At 46.7% G+C, this 23,440-nt stretch overlaps 1 protein-coding gene across 1 annotated transcript in view; it reads right to left on the bottom strand.

The window, feature by feature from the left end:
• Positions 1-23,440, bottom strand: part of LOC149429381 (protein-arginine deiminase type-2-like) — a 53,471-nt gene that overhangs the window by 27,176 nt on the left and 2,855 nt on the right. The window contains exons 3-8 of the mRNA XM_089666477.1: positions 15,222-15,283; positions 9,821-9,938; positions 9,622-9,747; positions 4,610-4,773; positions 1,859-1,962; positions 35-146 (exon numbers count right to left, since the gene is read on the bottom strand). Of these exons, the coding sequence (XP_089522603.1) occupies positions 35-146; positions 1,859-1,962; positions 4,610-4,773; positions 9,622-9,747; positions 9,821-9,938; positions 15,222-15,283 (686 nt within the window). The remainder of the gene's footprint in view (positions 1-34; positions 147-1,858; positions 1,963-4,609; positions 4,774-9,621; positions 9,748-9,820; positions 9,939-15,221; positions 15,284-23,440) is intronic.

Raw genomic sequence — 23,440 nt, 5'->3', positions numbered from 1 at the left:
AATCTACGTCTGGAAGTATACTTATCGCACCAACCTGCATCCAGCGATCGCCGCGGTTGACATACTCGAAGCAGATCTGGACCTTGACTTTGGCATCGCTCACTAGATTGTTGATTGCCTTCAGGAAGAGGTAATTTTCTTTAACACTGTTGAAGGACAACACATTAAATATGAAGGCCTCTTTCGATCCAGATTGTGCCAACCATCAGAGAGCGGACACATTTCAGCTGATTCCCCCAAACAGGTTTGCTATTTTTGTCATTTATAAATTTTGATATGAGCTGGAAGCATCTGGTGTATCAACAAAGCTGGAGGGTCCCCCAGGGCCATGATGCTATGGGTCCCCCCAGGGTCATGATAGTATGGGTCCCCCCAGGGTCATGATAGTATGGGTTCCCAAGGACCATGATGGTAGGGGTCCTCTAGGACCATAATGGTATGGGTTGACCAGGGCCATGATGGTATGGGTTCCCCCCCAGGGTATTGATACTATGGGTCCCGAAGGATCATAACAGTAGGAGTCCTCCAGGAGCAAGATGGTATGGGACCCTAAGGACCACGACGTTAGGGGTCCTCCAGGACCATGATGGTATAGGTTCCCCAGGGTCATGATAGCGTGGGTCTCCCCAGGGTCATGATAGTGTGGGTCCCCAAGGACCATGACAGTATAGGTTTTCCAGGGCCAAGATGGTATGGGTCCTGGAGGACAATAAGAGTAGGAGTCCTCCAGGACCATGATGGTATGGGTCCCCCCAAGGCCACGATGGTATGGGGCCCCCCCAAGGCCACGATGGTATGGGGCCCCCCCAAGGCCACGATGGTATGGGGCCCTCCAGGACCACGAGGGTATGGGGCCCTCCAGGACCACGAGGGTATGGGGCCCTCCAGGACCACGAGGGTATGGGGCCCTCCAGGACCACGAGGGTATGGGGCCCTCCAGGACCACGAGGGTATGGGGCCCTCCAGGACCACGAGGGTATGGGGCCCTCCAGGACCACGAGGGTATGGGGCCCTCCAGGACCACGAGGGTATGGGGCCCTCCAGGACCACGACGGTTTGGGCCCTCCAGGACCACGACGGTTTGGGCCCTCCAGGACCACGACGGTTTGGGCCCTCCAGGACCACGACGGTTTGGGCCCTCCAGGACCACGACGGTTTGGGCCCTCCAGGACCACGACGGTTTGGGCCCTCCAGGACCACGACGGTTTGGGCCCTCCAGGACCACGACGGTTTGGGCCCTCCAGGACTACGACGGTTTGGGTCCTCCTGAACGATATGAGTCCTCTAGGGCCATGAAGTTTGGAAAAAGTGGGGTCTGGATTTTTTTTAGTCATTCCTCAAGCACCCACCCAATGTTGAAGGCCATAGGGACCTGTTTCAATATGACATCCTTCATAAAACCATCTTCTTGGGTACCATTCAGAGCAGGGGCATGCTCTGAATAGATAGTTGACATGTCTGATCTCCACTATGAGGATTTTGGTGTATTTTAGGATTGTCAGTGGTACAGATTTCTCATTATAGGGTTATCTCTAGACCAGGGGCAGACTGACCATTTGGAAACTCAGGCACTGCCCGAGGGCCCGGGGTAAGTAGGGGACCCCATGAGATGCCCCTGGTACCTTTTTCATAGGCTTTTTTGAGTTTGGGCAAGGACACAGGGGCCTCATGATCCCCTATTGCCCGGGGGCCCCATGAGTTGTCAGTCCGCCGCTGCTCTAGACATAACCTTCTTATATTCCAGGCAAACACTACCCAAGTTATAGGTGCTCTGTGATACAGAGAACCTACAGGTGACAGATACCTCCCTACAGCCACCAGATTCACAAAGTCACAAGTTCCTCTGCCACCACATTACCTGCAGACGTAAACCTCAATGGGATCCAAGGTGTTGGGAGTGATTATGAGGGGAGAGATCCGGAACGTCACGGAGTCTGTGAATATTGGGGTTTCTGGAATGTCCTGGCAGACAATGGAATCACAGAGTGAGATATTTTCATTTAGATAATACATAGTCGACTACTTTTATGCAAAAACCAGGAGATTGACCACCAAAACTGAAATCGTGACCTTTGAACAAAAGTCTCAGCACATCAAATCTAAACTGAACTCTGTCTGGTGGACATATTCATACGAACTTGTATATTCATTTTTAGTAACGGTGTCCTTAACCAACGTGTAGCACTAGTGGTACCCCAATACCCCACCCCTAGGCTCTGACCATTGACTGCAATGTGTGACAACGCACCACAACAGAGCATATAGGTCATCACCAACCCTAGAATAGAAATATCACACAGGCTCCAATGGAGACAAAATGTCCCTTGTGTGTTCGGGGTGATGGTGGCGTCTTATTCTTCTACGCATTTCAGATTATATTTAATCAGGAAGATATGTTGGGAAGATCTGTAATATTAAATGAGAAATCCCATCATTCTGGCATCAACTGGTATTAATACCAAAATTTGATGTCTCACTTTTGTAATATTACAGACCTTCCCAGCAGGGACTGGGCACTCGTGGTCAACCCAGCCAAAACCAGGTGGGCCTCATTCTTCGGGAGATCTGCCAAGGCAAGGCCCACCCAAGTTCTAGGTTGGGTTCCACCAAAGGGAGACTCCATGGGAGGGGGAGAACCTGACCATAAGTCCATGTGACCTCTCTTCCAAGACTTTCAGGGAAAGTCCTACATCCTACTAATTGTGAGGGGTTTATTATATCCACAGCTGGTGGTCAGTGAGAATTATGCTTCTTCCAATGGTGGTTATTGGGCAGAATCTCTCCCTTACAGATTGCTAAAAAAAAAAAAAAGGCTGCTTTAGATATTAACTACCATATCAACATTGGCCAATTCAACCCAACTCAGTGTGGAGCTCTCCTTTAAAAACCCCTCCAAAGTCTCCTGTCCTCTGTGTAAGCAAGGGAGTCTGCGAAGTGCCAGCACCGACCTACATAGCTGGCACTCAGCAAGGCACGCTGATTATACTGTTAGCACGGACAGTCATCTTTAAACAGACATGAAATCAAAGCCGGGACAGCCTTGAAGAGCGAGATCCGTTTACCAGACTTGACCCGCTGCTGAGAGAGCTCTAAATTGGGAACGGGGACAGGAAAGGGCACAGCACAAAATCAGAACTGGAAAAGGCCGATAAGAATATAAAAACGTATCTCAGCTAAAGATTTTCTCTCATTTCTCTATCGATCTGCAGCTATAAGCAGAACAATTTCAACAAAAGAGACGTATATGTCTGCTTATTATATCTGCAAGATTGGCTTCCACTCTAGTAATATTATTATTATACAGTATTTATAAAGCGCCGATAGTTGGCTCAGCGCTGTACATTACAAAGGGGGACAGAACATGTGACAGAACAATACCAATACAATACAAAACATGAGGGGATCGAGGGCCCTGCTCTTTCAAGCTTACAATCTAGGAGGGAGGGGATGGTGGCACAGGAGGAGATAGCTGTGGGGGATGGAGTGGTAGGAAGAGTGGAGGAGGTCGGCAGGTTAGCAGGGGGTGGGGTAGGCTTCCCTGAAGAGATGGGTTTTCAGGGTGCGCCTAAAGGAGAGGAGAGTAGGTGATAATCTGATGGGTTGGGGCAGGGAGTTCCAGAGGATGGGTGACACCCTGGAGAAGTCCTGGAGGCGGGCATGGGAGGAGGAGACCAGGGAACTAGAGAGAAGGAGGTCTTGTGAGGAGCGGAGTGTGCGTGCTGGGCAGTACTTGGATATTAGGTCGGTGATGTAGTTCGGGGCAGTATGGTGGACGGCTTTGTACGTCAGTGTTAGGATTTTGAATTTGATCCGTTGCGCAATCGGAAGCCAGTGGAGGGATTGGCAGAGGGGGGTGGCGGAGACAGAGCGGTTGGAAAGGTGAATGAGTCTGGCAGCCGTATTGAGGATCGACTGAAGCGGGGATAGCCTGTGGCGAGGCAGGCCAGTGAGGAGGGAGTTGCAGTAGTCGAGTCGTGATATGATGAGGGAGTGGATGAGCTGTTTAGTGGTTTCTGGGGTTAGGAACGTGTGGATTTTGGCGATGTTGCGGAGGTGGAGTCTGCACGAGTTTGTTAAAGATTGGACTTGGGGTTGGACTTTTCATTTGCAGCACTGAGGTCTTTGGTTCGAATCTCAGCCAGGCCACGATCTGCATGGAGTTTGCATGTTCTCCCCATGCCTGTGTGGGCTTCTTCTGGGTTCTCCAGTTTCCTCCCACACTCCAAAGACAAGATGTCAGGTTAATTGGTGCCTAGTATGTGCGTACAGATTGGCTATGTATGTGTGTCATCACATTCTCCATGCTGGCCCCAAGCCTGTACAATTTGGGAAGGCCTGAAAAAAGACCTGGTGACCTACTTCATAAATAATAAAAAAATAACTGGCATGCAAATTCTATGGAAAAGGCTCTCAATCATATCAGATATGGTGTCCAGAGAGCTGGCCATAGAATCCCCGAGAATGGGACACGAGTGAATAGATATACACACAAAGATATACCATGTCCTGATCAGTCAAGGGACTTGTCAAGCACACAGAGGATTTACAACCTGGAGGACAATCATGTAACAAATAAAAGACTTTCACGTGTAGGGACTCCTGTTCCTACCTCCACCTGAGTCTCCAGCAGGCTGGCCTTTATGGACACCAGACCATTGAAGCCGTCGTCTGGGAAGCGGAGACCTTCCACAAAGAACTCCAGCTCTCGAGTCCCCGTGTAGCGGGTCTTGTAGAATAACGTCTGCCTGCCCAGGACATGCATGTACACCTTACCTGTAGAAGGAGCGAGTGATAGGCATCAGGGAGGAGCACACATATAATGGCACTGATGGTAAACCTCAACACTAGACCTCATCCTGCCACTGCTTTGCCTTCTCATATTTTATCATGATTATGTTTACAAAGTTTAAAGCTCTCCCCTAAAAGCAGTGGTGGTCAACCACCCGGGCATGACCTCCTTCCTTTTGGCTTCCAGCTAGCTGCTGACCTTCCACATTGCGTCCCATGCCCTCCAACTTCCCATAGTTGCCTGCAGTATCCCCCCAACTTCTAACAGTACTCCCACACCCCCTGAGAGCCCTCAGTCCAGTCAGTGCCTCCCAACTTCCTCCTGTGTCCCTCCAGCTCCCTAGCTTGCTGCAGAGCCCCCACAGTGCCCTCCAGTACCCAACATTGCCCCTGCAGAACCTTAATCCCCCTACAGTGACATCCAGCTCCATCAGAGACCCCATCCCGCACAGTTGCCCCCAGGTTCCTCCAGAAACTTCATCTCCACCAAGTCTACTGCAGAGTCCCCAAACCCCCTCTAGAACTTTCAACTTTCAGTGACATATAGCCCCATCCAGAGACCCCATTCCCCACAGTTGCCCCTCTCCAGAAACCTCATTTCCAACAAAGCCACCAAGTCTGCTGCAGAGTTCTCAAACCCACCCCAGAACCTTCATCTCCCTACAGTGACATCCATCCCCATGCAGGGAACCCATCCTCCACAGTTGTCCCCAGCTCCCTCATCCCCTAGAGAGCCACCAAGTTTGCGGTAGAGCCCCCTAACCCCCACCAGAACCTTCATCCCCCTACAGTGACGTCCAGCTGCATCAGAGACCCCATCCTGCAGTTTCCCCCAGCTTCCTCCAGAAACTTCATCTCCAATAGGGCCACCAAGTCTACTGCAGAGTCCTCAAACCTTCATACCCCCATCAGTGACCTCATTCCCCACATTTTCCCCTTGCTCTCTCCAGAAACCTCATTTCCAACAAAGCCACCAAGTCTGCTGCAGAGTTCTCAAACCCACTCCAGGACCTTCATCTCCCTACAGTGACATCCATCCCCATGCAGGGAACCAATCCTCCACAGTTGTCCCCAGCTCCCTCATCCCCTAGAGAGCCACCAAGTTTGCGGTAGAGCCCCCTAACCCATGTCCAGAACCTTCATCTCCCCACAGTGAGATCCAGGCCCATCAAAAGCCTTCAAGACTTTCAATACATATTTTGCATTTCTATATATTGTGTGAGTACAAACTTTATTTTTACTGTTGGGTCATTGAAGGTTTTGGAAGAACGTACCGGTCCCTGGTCTCAACAAGGTTGAGAACCACTGCTCAAAAAGGTACACCAGAAATATTAAAAATGCCAAAAAAAGATAAAAATGTAGCTGTGGACAATGAGGAAATTTCATGTTTGTTGGTCACATTTTGTGACCATGGGACAGATCCATGAAAGGGTCAGTCCACCCATAACAGATACTTCGGTTAAACCACCAGAAAGTTTCTTACGCCTCTCAGAGCCTCTACAATATATACTGTCCAGAAGACTAATAGTTAACACAAGCAGGCAGGGATTAGAGATTTGATACCTCCTGTTTAGTCTAATGTAGTTTCCCTAAGCCAAAGCTTTCGCGGGTGATACATGATGTACTAATAGTTCATTACTGTGGATTCTGCTACAGGCATGATCTCATTAATGGACCAGCTAATATACATTCCTGGTCAGGGGCTCGTTACACGCCAGGCAGCCTTCAGTTGTAACGATATCGGGTGCTCACTGTCGTTCTAATGAAACGTCCGCATGCTCTTGAGGCGGATCAGGTTTAGAGGGTTCGGCATTTGAGGAGAAGCCGATTCAAGAGGCTGAAAATTTGTCATTGTCAGCGGGGCACTTTGCGTGTCAGACGGAGAGGACAGCTGAGTCCAGACCACTCAGACACAGCTTCTGATTTTGGATCTTGTATGTACTACGACCACGTGGACGGGGAGGCCATTGGAGAGGTGAATAGGTTACGTTTCTGCTGACAATGATATGCTCAAGAAAACTGAGCCAAGTTGATCTGTATATTTTGTAAGGTCATCATAAACCTTGTTTGGCATCTTTTTCGATCAATAAATAATATATATTAATTCTTAGTTCTACACAGAATATACACCGATAAGCCATAGCATTACGACCACCCACCATAACCTATCGAGGCATGGACTCCATTAGACCTCTCAAGGTATGCTGTGGTGGCACCAAGTCATCAGTAGCAGATCCTTTAAGTCCTGTAAGTTGGGAAGCGGGCCTCCATAGATCAGACTTCTTTTTCCAGCACGACAGATCGAGATCTGAAGGCCAAGTCAACACCTCCAACTCATTGTTGTGTTCCTCAAACCATTCTTGAATTCATCCGACCAGGCCACATTCTTCCATTGCTCTGTAGTTCAGTTCTGATACTCACATGCCCATTGTAGGCAATTTTGGTTGTGGAAACGTTTCAGCATGTGCACCCTGACTGATCTGCAGCTACAGAGCCCCATATACAACAAACTGTGGCTCTCTGTGTGTTCTGACACCTATCAGAACCAGCATTCATTACATTTTTTAGCAATTTGAACTCCAGTAGCTCTTTTATTGGATCAGACTACATAGGCGAGCCCTCGCTCCCCACCTGCATCAATGAGCAACCCCCCCCCCCGCCATCAATGAGCCTTCCCTCCCCACCTCCATCAATGAGCCTTCCCTCCCCACCTCCATCAATGAGTCCCCCCTCCTCCCAGCCATCAATGAGCCTTCCTTCCCCACCTCTATCAATGAGCCTTCCTTCCCCACCTCTATCAATGAGCCTTCCTTCCCCACCTTCATCAATGAGGCCCCTCCCCACCTCCATCAATGAGGCCCCTCCCCACCTCCATCAATGAGGCCCCTCCCCACCTCCATCAATGAGGCCCCTCCCCACCTCCATCAATGAGGCCCCTCCCCACCTCCATCAATGAGTCTTCCCTCCCCCCCCACCTCCATCAATGAGTCTTCCCCCCCCCCCACCTCCATCAATGAGTCTTCCCCCCCCCCCCCCCACCTCCATCAATGAGTCTTCCCTCCCCCCCCACCTCCATCAATGAGTCTTCCCTCCCCCCCCACCTCCATCAATGAGTCTTCCCTCCCCCCCCACCTCCATCAATGAGTCTTCCCTCCCCCCCCACCTCCATCATTGAGCCTCCCCCCCCCCACCTCCATCATTGAGCCTTCCCCCCCCCCCACCTCCATCATTGAGCCTTCCCCCCCACCTCCATCATTGAGCCTTCCCCCCCCCCCACCTCCATCATTGAGCCTTCCCCCCCCCCCCACCTCCATCATTGAGCCTTCCCCCCCCCCCACCTCCATCATTGAGCCTTCCCCCCCCCCACCTCCATCATTGAGCCTTCCCCCCCCCCCACCTCCATCATTGAGCCTTCCCCCCCCCCACCTCCATCATTGAGCCTTCCCCCCCCCCACCTCCATCATTGAGCCTTCCCCCCCCCCACCTCCATCATTGAGCCTTCCCCCCCCCCTCACCTCCATCATTGAGCCTTCCCCCCCCCACCTCCATCATTGAGCCTTCCCCCCCCCCCACCTCCATCATTGAGCCTTCCCCCCCCCCCCCACCTCCATCATTGAGCCTTCCCCCCCCCCACCTCCATCATTGAGCCTTCCCCCCCCCCCACCTCCATCATTGAGCCTCCCCCCCCACCTCCATCATTGAGCCTTCCCCCCCCCCCCCCACCTCCATCATTGAGCCTTCCCCCCCCCCCACCTCCATCATTGAACCTTCCCCCCCCCCACCTCCATCATTGAACCTTCCCCCCCCCACCTCCATCATTGAACCTTCCCCCCCCCCCCCACCTCCATCATTGAACCTTCCCCCCCCCCCCCACCTCCATCATTGAACCTTCCCCCCCCCCACCTCCATCATTGAACCTTCCCCCCCCCCCACCTCCATCATTGAACCTTCCCCCCCCCCCCACCTCCATCATTGAACCTTCCCCCCCCCCCACCTCCATCATTGAGCCTTCCCTCACCCCCCCACCTCCATCATTGAGCCTTCCCTCACCCCCCCACCTCCATCATTGAGCCTTCCCCCCCCCCCCACCTCCATCATTGAGCCTTCCCCCCCCCACCTCCATCATTGAGCCTCCCCCCCCACCTCCATCATTGAGCCTTCCCCCCCCCCCACCTCCATCATTGAGCCTCCCCCCCCCCCACCTCCATCATTGAACCTTCCCCCCCCCACCTCCATCATTGAACCTTCCCCCCACCTCCATCATTGAACCTTCCCCCACCTCCATCATTGAGCCTTCCCTCACCCCCCCACCTCCATCATTGAGCCTTCCCCCCCCCCCCCCCCCACCTCCATCAGTGAGCCTCGGCAACCCATGACCCTGTCACCAAGTGGCCAGTTTTCCTTCCTTGGACTACTTTTGGTCGGTTATGACCATTGCAGAATGGGAACATCCTACAAGAGCTTCAGTTGTGGAGTTGCTCTGACCCAATTGTCTAGACATTACAATTGGTCCTTGTCAATGTCCCTCAAATCCTTACACTTGTCCATTTTTTCTTCAACACATCAACTTCAGGTTCAACATGTTCACTTGCTGCCCAATACATCCCACCCACTTTCAGATGCCATTGTAACAATTTGTCTCATTTGAAGAATGCTACTTGCCTGGCTATTTCTATTTTCAGCTCTGATTCATAGGTCTGGAACAGGCATGAAGACCATGAAGTCAGAGAGGCCCCAGTCTACATAGCTGTTCCAGTTTGTGGGTCAGACAACTATTGAGGAGGTAAGCAAAGCATAAAAAAGGAATTTTTGGAATAGCTTGATGAAACGTACTGTGCAGAAAGAAGACTCCCAGGCTCTGTGCATCCGTGGCGGAGATGTGAAGCATCAGATGATACCCCGTGGGCAGTTTTTCAGGCCCTTGGATCCTGAGGACCATCTTGGACATGTCCAGGAGATCTGTGGACATAAAAGGGTTAGGACTTGCTCCTGGATAAAGCAGGAAATGGGAGAGAGGAGATCTGCCAATTACCTGTCTTGGAGAGAACGATATTATCACCGCTGTCCACTGTGCGGGAGAACAGGCTGTCCTTGTCGCAGTTCACCAGCAGGATGGCCCCCTGACCTTCTGGGCCCCATGTCCACGAGGCCTAACCGGGAGAAGATCAGAGAACTTTATTAAACCAACAGGATATTATCTGACTACATCACAGGGTCCATCTATATAAATACACCACCCCTGACCTATCTATGTTCTGTACATTGCTTATGGCCCCCTTTATTCTCCAACATGGAGGACATAAGCCTGAAAACTATACTCATACGTCAATGATGTCACTGAGGAGATCACTAAAAACTTTCTGTGCCTTCTTCGATAGAGGGATTTGGTAAAACATAACTGTAACCTACATGAAAAACCAGTATTTTCGGTAAACCAAGAGCAGAATTTATAGAATGATGGTGTTACCACATCTACACCAGTGTGTGCCACACAGGGTTCCTCAGGAGGTTGCTAGGAGCAGTGAGTAATGGATTAATCTCCCACCTACTCCAACTACCAACGTAAGGAAGTAATTTTCCTCTAAATGTCAATGTAAGCGGTCATTTCTACCCTGATCACCAATAGAAAGAGGTCACTTTCCACCAATGCAAGAGGTCACTTATTCCCTGATTACTCATGCAAGGAGGTAATTTTCTTCTAAACATCACAATAAGGGGTCACTTCTATCCTCACCAATAATACAAGGAGGTCATTTTCCTCTAAATGCCAATTCAAGTGTTCACTTCTGCCCTGACCACCAATACGAGGAGGAAATTTTCCTCTAAATGCCAATCCAAATCGGTCACTTCCAGGGGCGGACTGACCATTCGAGCACTCGGGCACTGCCTGAGGGCCCGTGGTCATTAGGGGGCCCCATGAAATGCCCCCGGTACCTTTTTTATAGGCTTTTTTGAGTGTGGGTAAGGACACAGGGGCCCCATGATCCCCTAATGCCCGGGGGCCCCATGAGTTGTCAGTCCGCCCCTGGTCACTTCTACTCTGAACACCAATAGGAGGAGGTCATTTTACTCTAAATGCCAATCCAATCAGTCATTTCTACCTTGACCACCAATGCAAGGAGGTCCTTTTCATCTAAACACCAATATAAACTGTCTCTTCCAAGTCAACCACCAACACAAAGAGGAAATTTACCCTGATTTCCAATGCAAAAAGATTTTCTTCTAAAAGTCACTATAAGAGGTAAATTTTACACCGAATGCCAATACAAGGAGGTAATTTTCCTCTAAATGTCAATTCAGTTGGTCACTTCTGCCTTGACCACCAATCCGAGGAGGTAATTTTCCTCTAAATGTCAATCCAAGTGGTCACTTCTACCCTGACCACCAATACCAGGAGGTAATTTTCCTCTCAAGGCCAATCCAATCAGTCACTTCTGCCTTGACCACCAATACAAGGAGGTAATTTTCCTCTCAAGGCCAATCCAATCGGTCACTTCTGCCTTGACCACCAACACAAGGAAGTAATGTTCCTCCAAATGCCAATCCAAGTGGTCACCTCTACCCTGACCACCAATGCAAGGATGTAATTTTCCTCTAAATACCAATGTAAACTGTCTCTTCCAAACCAACCACCAACACAAGGAGGAAATTTACCCTGATCGCCAATGCAGAAAGAATAATTTTCTTCTAAGTCAATATAAGAGATCAATTTTACACCGAATGCCAATGCAATGGGGTAGTTTTCCTCTAAATGCCAATGTAAGCGGTCACTTTTACCGTGACCACCAATACAAGAAGGTCATTTTCCTCTAAATGCCAATCCAAGTGGTCACTTCTACCCTGGCCACCAATGCAAGGAGGCAATTTTCATCTAAATACCAATGTAAACTGTCTCTTCCAAACCAACCACCAACACAAGGAGATTTACCCTGATCGCCAATGCAAAAAGATGAATTTTCTTCTAAAAGTCACTACAAGAGGTCAATTTTACACCGAATGCCAATGCAATTGGGTAGTTTTCCCCTAAATTCCAACGTAAGCGGTCACTTTTACCGTGACCACCAATACAAGGAGGTCATTTTCCTCTAAGTGGTCACTTCTACCCTGGACACCAATGCAAGGGGGTCATTTTCCTCTAAGTGGTCACTTCTACCCTGGACACCAATGCAAGGGGGTCATTTTCCTCTAGACGCCAATGTAAGCACTCATTCTCACACTGACCACCAACGTAAAGAGGGAAATTTTCCTCTGGACACCAATGTGAGAGGTAATTTCTACCGACCACCAATGCAAGGAGGTATTATTCATCTAAACACCAATGGAAGCAGTCGCTTCCAAACCAACCATCAATACAAGGTGGAAATTTACGCCAATGCAAATAGGTAATTTTCTTCTAAACGTCACTATGAGGGGTCAATGCTACACTGAATGCCAATGCATTGAGGTAATTTACCCCTAAATGCCAAAGTGAGCAGTCACTTCTACCATGACCACCAATGCAAGGAGTTAATTTTCCTTTAGACATCAAAGAAAAAAGTCACTTCCACACCAACCATCAATGCAAGGAGGAATTTTATCTCTAGACACGAATATAAGCAGTCACCACCAATGCAAGGAGATAATTTTCCACCAACTGCCAATATAAAGAGTCACCTCTACCCTGACCACTAATGTTAGAGGACACCACCATTTTTACTGTCTGCATTTAATAATTTCAAGAATATTACTAAAAATAATACGCTAGGTATACGAAATTGCAGAGATCAGGGGTCTCCAAACTTTCTAAGCAAAGGGCCAGTTTACTGTCCCACAGACTTTAGGAGGACCTGACTGGAAAAAGTCCCAGCATCAGTGGGAGTAAACAATGCCCCATCTTTGGTTAGTGGGAGGAATTGTGCTCCATTGATGGTGTCATTGAAAGAAATTGTGTCCCATCATTGGTGTCATTGGGCCCCATTCTTGGCATCATTGGGACAAACTGTGCCACATTGTTGGTGTCATTGGTGGGAATTGTGCCTCATCGTTGGTATCATTGGGAGGAATTCATTGGTGTCAGTGGATTAAATAGTGCCCTAAAGGCCAGATAAAAGCAAGCAAAGGGCCGCAGTTTGGAGACCACTGGCATTGATTATTGATCACTCTAACGTTCCATGAACTGTAGGTGAAATCTAACAAGGGGTTCTCCAAGATCCAAAAAATATTCCCATGGTTCCTTAGGTGTAAAAAGGTTGAGAAATGCTGACCTAAACAATAAATGGATCTAAAATAAATCTAATGGATACAATGTATCACCATAGAGGGCGCAATAAGACAATGTGTTATGCAATTAGCCAGGAAAATGTGAAAAGTAAGAAAAAAAAAAAGTAGTTGGTGACCCCATATTGGACCTAGAAACCACTTTTTTTGTGTGTGTCAGTCTTGACAGTTCTCAGAAGTGCAGATAATTCTACGCCGTACAATGCAGCCATTCTGTGCAAACCTCATCATTATGTCACGAATGGAGCGAGGACCCCATAATCATGTCATGAATGGAGCGAGGACCTCATCGTCATGTCACGAATGGAGCGAGGACCTCATCGTCATGTCACGAATGGAGCGAGGACCTCATCGTCATGTCACGAATGGAGCGAGGACCTCATCATCATGAATGGAGCGAGGACCTCATCATCATGTCACGAATGGAGCGCGGACCTCATCGTCATGTCACGAATGGAGCGAGGACCTCATCGTCATGTCACGAATGGAGCGAGGACCTCATAGTCATGTCATGAATGCAGCGAGGACCCCATAATCATGTCATGAATGGAGCGAGGACCTCATCATCATGTCACGAATGGAGCGAGGACCTCATCATCATGTCACGAATGGAGCGAGGACCTCATCATCATGTCACGAATGGAGCGAGGACCTCATCATCATGTCATTAATGGAGTGAGGACCTCATCATCATGTCATTAATGGAGTGAGGACCTCATCATCATGTCATTAATGGAGCGAGGACCTCATCATCATGTCATTAATGGAGTGAGGACCTCATCATCATGTCACGAATGGAGCGAGGACCTCATCATCATGTCATTAATGGAGCGAGGACCTCATCATCATGTCACGAATGGAGCGAGGACCTCATCATCATGTCATGAATGGAGCGAGGACCTAATCATTATGTCACGAATGGAGCGAGGACCTCATCATCATGTCACGAATGGAGCGAGGACCTCATCATCATGTCATGAATGGAGCGAGGACCTCATCATTATGTCATGAATGGAGTGAAGACCTCAACATCATGTCATGAATGGAGCAAAGACCTCATCATCATGTCACGAATGGAGGGAGGACCTCATCATCATGTCATGAATGGAGCGAGGACCTCATCGTCATGAATGGAGCGAGGACCTCATCATCATGTCATGAATGGACCGAGGACCTCATCATCATGTCATGAATGGAGCGAGGACCTCATAGTCATGTCACGAATGGAGCGAGGACCTCATCATCATGTCATGAATGGAGCGAGGACCTAATCATTATGTCACGAATGGAGCGAGGACCTCATCATCATGTCACGAATGGAGCGAGGACCTCATCATCATGTCATGAATGGAGCGAGGACCTCATCATTATGTCATGAATGGAGTGAAGACCTCAACATCATGTCATGAATGGAGCAAAGACCTCATCATCATGTCACGAATGGAGGGAGGACCTCATCATCATGTCATGAATGGAGCGAGGACCTCATCGTCATGAATGGAGCGAGGACCTCATCATCATGTCATGAATGGACCGAGGACCTCATCATCATGTCATGAATGGACCGAGGACCTCATCATCATGTCATGAATGGAGCGAGGACCTCATAGTCATGTCACGAATGGAGCGAGGACCTCATCATCATGTCACGAATGGAGCGAGGACCTCATCATCATGTCACGAATGGAGCGAGGACCTCATCATCATGTCACGAATGGAGCGAGGACCTCATCATCATGTCACGAATGGAGCGAGGACCTCATCATCATGTCACGAATGGAGCGAGGACCTCATCATCATGTCATGAATGCAGCGAGGACCTAATCATTATGTCATGAATGGAGGGAGGACCTCATCGTCATGTCACGAATGGAGCGAGGACCTCATCATCATGTCACAAATGGAGGGAGGACCTCATCATCATGTCACGAATGGAGCGAGGACCTCATCGTCATGTCACGAATGGAGCGAGGACCTCATCGTCATGTCACGAATGGAGCGAGGACCTCATCATGTCACGAATGGAGCGAGGACCTCATCGTCATGTCACGAATGGAGCGAGGACCTCATCGTCATGTCATGAATGGAGCGAGGACCTCATCGTCATGTCACGAATGGAGCGAGGACCTCATCATCATGTCATGAATGGAGCGAGGACCCGTCACGGCACATTTTACCTTATGTGGATTATTCTTCTCTACGACTCCATCGCGGTCAGCGTCAACATCCAGCGACATCCCTGCCAGGGAAAAACAGCACAAAAACGTCAGAAGGATGACAACGAAATGAGAGCTCATGGGGGCGACACACAGCAGACCGTCAACCGGAGGACTGTATAATATAGAATAAGTCCTAATAGAAGAGTGTTACATAAAAACAACAATAATAATACAAGTCCAATAAAATATTGGTGATGGAAAGCGCAAAATTGTCATTAAAAACATTTTTTTTTTCATTTTTTGCAGAGGTGACCAGAGCTTATACGAGTCCAGCATCATTATAGGGTAGCACAGCGGCTAAATGGTTAGCACTTCCCAACCACGGCACCACCTGCCTGGAGTTTGCATGTCCTCCCTGTGCCTGCGTGGGTTTCCTCCGGGTACTCCAGTTTCCTCCCACACTCCAAAGACATGCTGGTAGGTGAATTGGCTCCTGTCTAAATTGTCCCTAGTATGTGTATGTATGAATGTGAGTTAGGGATCTTAGAGTGTACGTCCCTTGAGGGCTAGGGACTGACGTGAATGTATTATATATACACAGACATACAGCAGCACAGTGGCTAAATGGTTAGCACTTCCGCCTGGCAGTATTCGGGTCGCTGGTTTGAATCCCAACCACAGCACCACCTGCCTGGAGTTTGCATGTTCTCACTGTGCCTGCGTAGATTTCCTCCAGGTACTCTGGTTTCCTCCCACACTCCAAAGAACCCACCAAAGCTGGTACATTAATTGGCTCCTGTCTAAATTGTCTAGTATGTGTATGTATGAATTTGAGTTAGGGACCTTAGATTTTACGCCCCTTGAGGGTTAGAGACTGATGTGAACACACACACACGTTAGCACTTCTGCCTGGCAGTACTCGGGTCATTGGTTCGAATCCCAACCATGGCACCACCTGCCTGGAGTATGCATGTTTTCCCTGTGCCTGCGTGGGTTTCCTCCGGGTACTCCGGTTTGGTAAGGAGGTGAATTGGCTTCTGTCTAAATTGGCCCTAGTATGTGTATGTATGAATGTGAGCTAGGGACCTTAGATTGTACGCTCCTCGGGGGCGGGGACTGATGTGAAAGTAATATATATATATAGAGAGATAGAGAGAGATTGATTTATAGATTTATAGAGAGAGATTTATAGAGAGATAGATTTATAGAGAGAGATTGATTTATAGAGAGATAGAGAGAGAGAGATGAGGGGGAAAGAGATAGATAGATAGATAGATAGATAGATAATAGATAGATAATAGATAGATAGATAGATAATAGATAGATAGATAGATAGATAGATAGATAGATAGATAATAGATAGATAGATAGATAGATAGATAGATAGATAGATAGATAATAGATAGATGATAGATAGATAGATAGATAGATAGATAGATAGATAGATAGATAGATAGATAGATAATAGATAGATAATAGATAGATGATAGATAGATAGATAGATAGATAGATAATAGATAGATAATAGATAGATAGATAGATAATAGATAGATAGATAGATAGATAGATAGATAGATAGATAATAGATAGATAGATAGATAGATAGATAGATAGATAGATAGATAGATAGATAATAGATAGATGATAGATAGATAGATAGATAGATAGATAGATAGATAGATAGATAGATAGATAGATAATAGATAGATAATAGATAGATAATAGATAGATAGATGATAGATAGATAGATAGATAGATAGATAATAGATAGATAGATAATAGATAGATAGATAGATAGATAGATAGATAGATAGATAGATAGATAGATAGATAATAGATAGATAATAGATAGATAATAGATAGATAATAGATAGATAGATAGATAGATAGATAGATAGATAGATAGATAATAGATAGATAGATAATAGATAGATAGATAGATAGATAGATAGATAATAGATAGATAATAGATAGATAATAGATAGATAATAGATAGATAGATAGATAGATAGATAGATAGATAGATAGATAGATAGATAGATAATAGATAGATAATAGATAGATAATAGATAGATAGATAGATAATAGATAGATAGATAGATAGATAGATAGATAGATAGATAGATAATAGATAGATAGATAATAGATAATAGATAGATAGATAATAGATAGAAGATAGATAGATAGATAGATAGATAGATAGATAGATAGATAGATAGATAGATAATAGATAGATAGATAGATGATAGATAGATAGATAGATAGATAGATAGATAGATAGATAGATAGATAGAAGATAGATAATAGATAGATAGATAGATAATAGATAGATACAGTTGTGTCCAAAATTATTCAACCCCCACTGAAATTGAGTGTTTTGGCCAGTTTGACATTGCTTTTGATCATTCAGTCATCTTGCTTACATTTACATTAAAGAGGCACTTGTAGGTCAGACAAATATAACATAACAGTTATAATGAAATAACCACAAATGTCTTTTCTGTGCTCACAGCATTATCAGTTTTATTCAACCCCCAAGTGACATTCAATCTTAGTACTTAGTACAGCATCCTTTTACAGTTATAACAGCTTTTAAACGTGAAGCATAGCTTGACACAAGTGTCTTGCAGCGATCTACGGGTATCTTCGCCCATTCTTCATGGGCAAAGGCCTCCAGTTCAGTCACATTCTTAGGCTTGCGCACTGCAACTGCTTTCTTTAAGTCCCACCAGAGGTTCTCAATCGGATTTAAGTCTGGTGACTGCGATGGCCACTCCAAAATGTTCCAGCCTTTCCTCTGCAACCATGCTCTAGTGGACTTGGAGGTATGCTTGGGATCATTGTCCTGTTGAAAGGTCCAACGTCTCCCAAGCCTCAGGTGTGTGACGGACTGCATCACGTTTCCATCCAATATCTCCTGGTACTGAAGAGAATTCATGGTACCTTGCACACGCTGAAGCTTCCCTGTACCTGCAGAAGCAAAACAGCCCCAAAGCATGATTGACCCTCCACCATGCTTCACAGTAGGCAAGGTGTTCTTTTCATCATAGGCCTTGTTCTTCCTCCTCCAAACATAGCGTTGATCCATGGGCCCAAACAGTTCTAATTTTGTTTCATCAGTCCACAGAACACTATCCCACAACTTTTGTGGTTTGTCCACATGGCTTTTGGCATACTGCAGTCGACTCTTCTTATTCTTTGGAGACAGCAAGGGGGTACGCCTGGGAGTTCTGGCACGGAGGCCTTCATTACGCAGTGTGCGTCTTATTGTCTGGGCTGAAACTTCTGTACCCACATCTGACAAATCTTTTCTCAGTTCCTCAGCAGTCACACGGGGACTTCTCTCCACTCTACGCTTCAGGTAGCGCACAGCAGTCGAAGTCAGCATCTTCTTTCTGCCACGACCAGGTAGCGTTTCAACAGTGCCCTTTGCCTTGAATTTGCGAATGATGCTTCCTAAGGTGTCTCTTGGTATGTTTAACATCTTTGCAATCTTCTTATAGCCATTGCCCTTCCTGTGAAGAGAAATCACCTCTTCTCTTGTCTTCCTGGACCATTCTCTTGCCTTCACCATGTTTGTAACCACACCAGTAAATGTCTAGAAGGAGCTGAGTATCACAGTCATTTTAAAGCTGCCTAATTGGTGCTTATTATGCTTGATTGCTGCTCGGTGACATCCACAGGTGTTTTCAATACCTGATGGAAAGCACCTGTATGAACCTCTGTTCTTCAGAGTGGTAGTCTTTAAGGGGTTGAATAATTGTGGCAATGAAGAAACCACATAAGAACCATTTACTACTGTATTACATAAACAATTGATGTCATTTTAGTTGCATTTGGGTAGTTACAACGTCCTTGTAGGATTTGATTCTGAATACAATTCCAAATGTACACTATAGTCCCTAAACCCCTTTACAGCATTGGGGGTTGAATAATTTTGGACACAACTGTAGATAGATAGATAGATAGATAGATAGATAGATAGATAGATAGATAGATAGATAGATGACAGATATAGAGAGAGATCTATATATATATATATGTAAATCTCTGCGTGAATTGATGGCGCTATATAAGTACCTGAAATGAATAAATAAATAACGGACTGGCGCATTAACGTTCTTTATTCTATGAGCCCACCAAAGTACATGCGGCGCACAAAAATTGTAACAATCACGTGACATATCGCAAAGAGAGATTTCCTCATTTCTGACGCACACGTTGCGTTCCACCGGAGCATGCAGTGCAAACGGTTGATTATCTGGTGAACTACTAACCTGCACTATTTTAACGGCGTACCCTCAAGAGTTTATTGGACCAAATTTTATAAAATATTAGAATGTGTATCATAAAACATTCATTTAAAAATATGGAGCTGTACGGTAATTGGGGGGAAAAAGTAACCCTTTAAAAGTAAAAAGACAAAAGTTTGGCATTTGAATCCATGTTAAGATCTTTCACGTCGATTCTAATATTTCCTAATGAAGATCGAAGATGTTTTCTTCGCTCATACTATGTTTATATTCCATTTATGTTTTTTTTTTGTTTTTTTAATGGGAAAAAGAGCGGTATATAGGAAATATTTTTTTACTTAATCCCTAAATAGTTTTTACAAGACTAATAAACCTAACAATAACTTCATTGGTAACCCTAGTCTGGATTATAGACTACAATAAAAACAGAAAAAAAATTGTCGTGAATCCAGAAGCCATCTTGATTGGCTATTGTATGGCCCTGTGACCGGAGCTGTGGCCCCCACAGACATAGGAACATACCAGGGTCTGGATTGGAAGTTTCTACTTTATGTTGCTGCAGAAACATAAGGGGTCCCAGCAGCACCCAGAGAACAGAGCAGATGAAAGGTAGCAGCGTCTCTCAAGGCGAGCGCGAAGATTCCAAATGTCATTTTGAGACTCGTGCTAGAAAAGCAACAGCTGCAATGCGATCTTCAGAGCGCGCTCCGGAAGGATGACATCTTTAACAGGACAATAGGCGTTAGATTGCAGCCATGTGGTAATGCAGACTACGGCCTCCAAGAGCTCAATAATCGCCAAAAATAGCATCTAATTTCTGTCATTTTTGTCGTTTCTCCGCCGTGACACTCTGCGCAGGGATCCATGACACGCACATGTCCCAGGAGCCGGGGTTTAGGAGGACATAACGGGTGTCAGGTTATCCAAGACAATCCCAAGCCTCCAAGGCTAAGGCTCTTCTCAGGTGACAGCGGCTGGGAAAGGGGGTGGAGAGGGATTTATCATCTATCCCTCCAAAGAGGAAAACCCCAACAACCCAGCACACAGAAACGTAAAGGTGAAGCCTGGAGATTTATGGCTCTCGTGTGAAGTCAAAGCATATAGAGATCTTTATATCACTAGAGGGGTCACTGGCAGGAGGAAGGAGGTCCAGATTCCTCTATATAGATCTATCACTAGAGGGGTCACTGGCAGGAGGAAGGAGGTCCTGATTCCTCTATATAGATCTATCACTAGAGGGGTCACTGGCAGGAGGAAGGAGGTCCCGATTCCTCTATATAGATCTATATATCACTAGAGGGGTCACCGGCAGGAGGAAGGAGGTCCCGATTCCTCTATATAGATCTTTATATCACTAGAGGAGTCACCAGTGGGAGGAAGGAGGTCCTGATTCCTCTATAAAAGTCTTTATCTCTAGAGGGATCACCAAGAGGAAGGAGGCCACCAGAGGGATCACCAGGAGGAAGGAGGCCTCGATTCCTCTATATAGATCTTTATATCTCTAGAGGGGTCACCAGCAAGAGGAAGGAGGTCCTGCTTCTTCTATACAGATCTATATATCACAAGAGGGATCACCAGCAGGAGGAAGGAGGTCCTGATTCTTCTATATAGTTTTTTATATCACTAGAGGGGTCACCAGCTGGAGGAAGGAGGTCCTGATTCCTCTATACAGATCTTTATATCACTAGAGGGGTCACCAGCTGGAGGAAGGAGGTCCTGATTCCTCTGTATAGATCTTTATATCACTAGAGGGGTCACCAGCAGGAGGAAGGAGGTCCCGATTCCTCTATATAGACCTTTATATCACTAGAGGGGTCACCGGCAGGAGGAAGGAGGTCCTGATTCCTCTATATAGATCCTATCACTAGAGGGGTCACCGGCGGAGGAAGGAGGTCCCGATTCCTCTATATAGATCTATATATCACTAGAGGGGTCACCGGCAGGAGGTCCCGATTCCTCTATATAGATCTTTATATCACTAGAGGGGTCACCAGTGGGAGGAAGGAGGTCCTGATTCCTCTATAAAAGTCTTTATCTCTAGAGGGATCACCAAGAGGAAGGAGGCCACCAGAGGGATCACCAGGAGGAAGGAGGCCTCGATTCCTCTATATAGATCTTTATATCTCTAGAGGGGTCACCAGCAAGAGGAAGGAGGTCCTGCTTCTTCTATACAGATCTATATATCACAAGAGGGATCACCAGCAGGAGGAAGGAGGTCCTGATTCTTCTATATAGTTTTTTATATCACTAGAGGGGTCACCAGCTGGAGGAAGGAGGTCCGGATTCCTCTATATAGATCCTATCACAAGAAGGGTCACCAGCAAGAGGAAGGAGGTCCTGCTTCTTCTATATAGATCTATATATCACTAGACGGGTCACCAGCTGGAGGAAGGAGGTCCTGATTCCTCTATATAGATCCTATCACTAGAGGGGTCACCGGCAGGAGGAAGGAGGTCCCGATTCCTCTATATAGATCTTTATATCACTAGAGGGGTCACCGGCAGGAGGAAGGAGGCCCCGATTCCTCTATATAGATCTTTATATCACTAAAGGGGTCACCAGTGGGAGGAAGGAGGTCCTGATTCCTCTATAAAAGTCTTTATCTCTAGAGGGATCACCAAGAGGAAGGAGGCCACCAGAGGGATCACCGGCAGGAGGAAGGAGGCCTCGATTCCTCTATATAGATCTTTATATCTCTAGAGGGGTCACCAGCAAGAGGAAGGAGGTCCTGCTTCTTCTATATAGATCTTTATATCACTAGAGGGATCACCAGCAGGAGGAAGGAGGTCCTGATTCTTCTATATAGATCTATATATCACTAGACGGGTCACCAGCTGGAGGAAGGAGGTCCTGATTCCTCTATACAGATCTTTATATCACTAGAGGGGTCACCAGCAGGAGGAAGGAGGTCCTGATTCTTCTATATAGATCTATATATCACTAGACGGGTCACCAGCTGGAGGAAGGAGGTCCTGATTCCTCTATACAGATCTTTATATCACTAGAGGGGTCACCAGCTGGAGGAAGGAGGTCCTGATTCCTCTGTATAGATCTTTATATCACTAGAGGGGTCACCAGCTGGAGGAAGGAGGTCCTGATTCCTCTATATAGATCTTTATATCACTAGAGGGGTCACCAGCTGGAGGAAGGAGGTCCTGATTCCTCTATATAGATCTATATATCACTAGAGGGGTCACTGACAGGAGGAAGGAGGTCCTGATTCCTCTATATAGATCTTTCTATCACTAGAGGGGTCACCAGCGGGAGGAAGGAGGTCCTGATTCCTATATATAGATCTTTATATCATTAGAGGGGTCACCAGCAGGAGAAGGGAGGTCCTGATTCCTCTGTATAGATCTTTATATCACTAGAGGGGTCACCAGCTGGAGGAAGGAGGTCCTGATTCCTCTATATAGATCTATATATCACTAGAGGGGTCACCAGCTGGAGGAAGGAGGTCCTGATTCCTCTATATAGATCTTTATATCACTAGAGGGGTCACCGGCAGGAGGAAGGAGGTCCCGATTCCTATATATAGATCTTTATATCATTAGAGGGGTCACCGGCAGGAGGAAGGAGGTCCTGATTCCTATATATAGATCTTTATATCATTAGAGGGGTCACCGGCAGGAGGAAGGAGGTCCTGATTCCTATATATAGATCTTTATATCATTAGAGGGGTCACCAGCAGGAGAAGGGAGGCCCCGATTCCTCTATATAGATCTTAAGTTAGACGTCATTTAGATTACTGTATTCAGTTCTGGAGACCTCATTACATCCATAAAGATATTAATAAGATAGAACAAGTCCAAAAACGGGCAACAAAAATGATGAAGGGTCTGAGGTACAAAACATATCACTTCAGGAACTTCATATGTGCAGTCTGGAGGAAAAAAGGGAGAGGATGGACATGACTGAAGCCTTGAAATCCATGAAGGGTGTGAATAAGGTTCAGGAGGGAAGACTTTTCAGTATGAAGGTAGG

Source organism: Staurois parvus, unplaced genomic scaffold (genome assembly GCF_062004578.1).
Source record: "Staurois parvus isolate SC_StPar_1 unplaced genomic scaffold, SC_StPar_1.0 ptg002728l, whole genome shotgun sequence".
NCBI lineage: Eukaryota > Metazoa > Chordata > Amphibia > Anura > Ranidae > Staurois > Staurois parvus.
The sequence above is the reverse complement of the archived record's forward strand: the minus strand, read 5'-3'. Positions and strand labels throughout refer to the sequence as shown.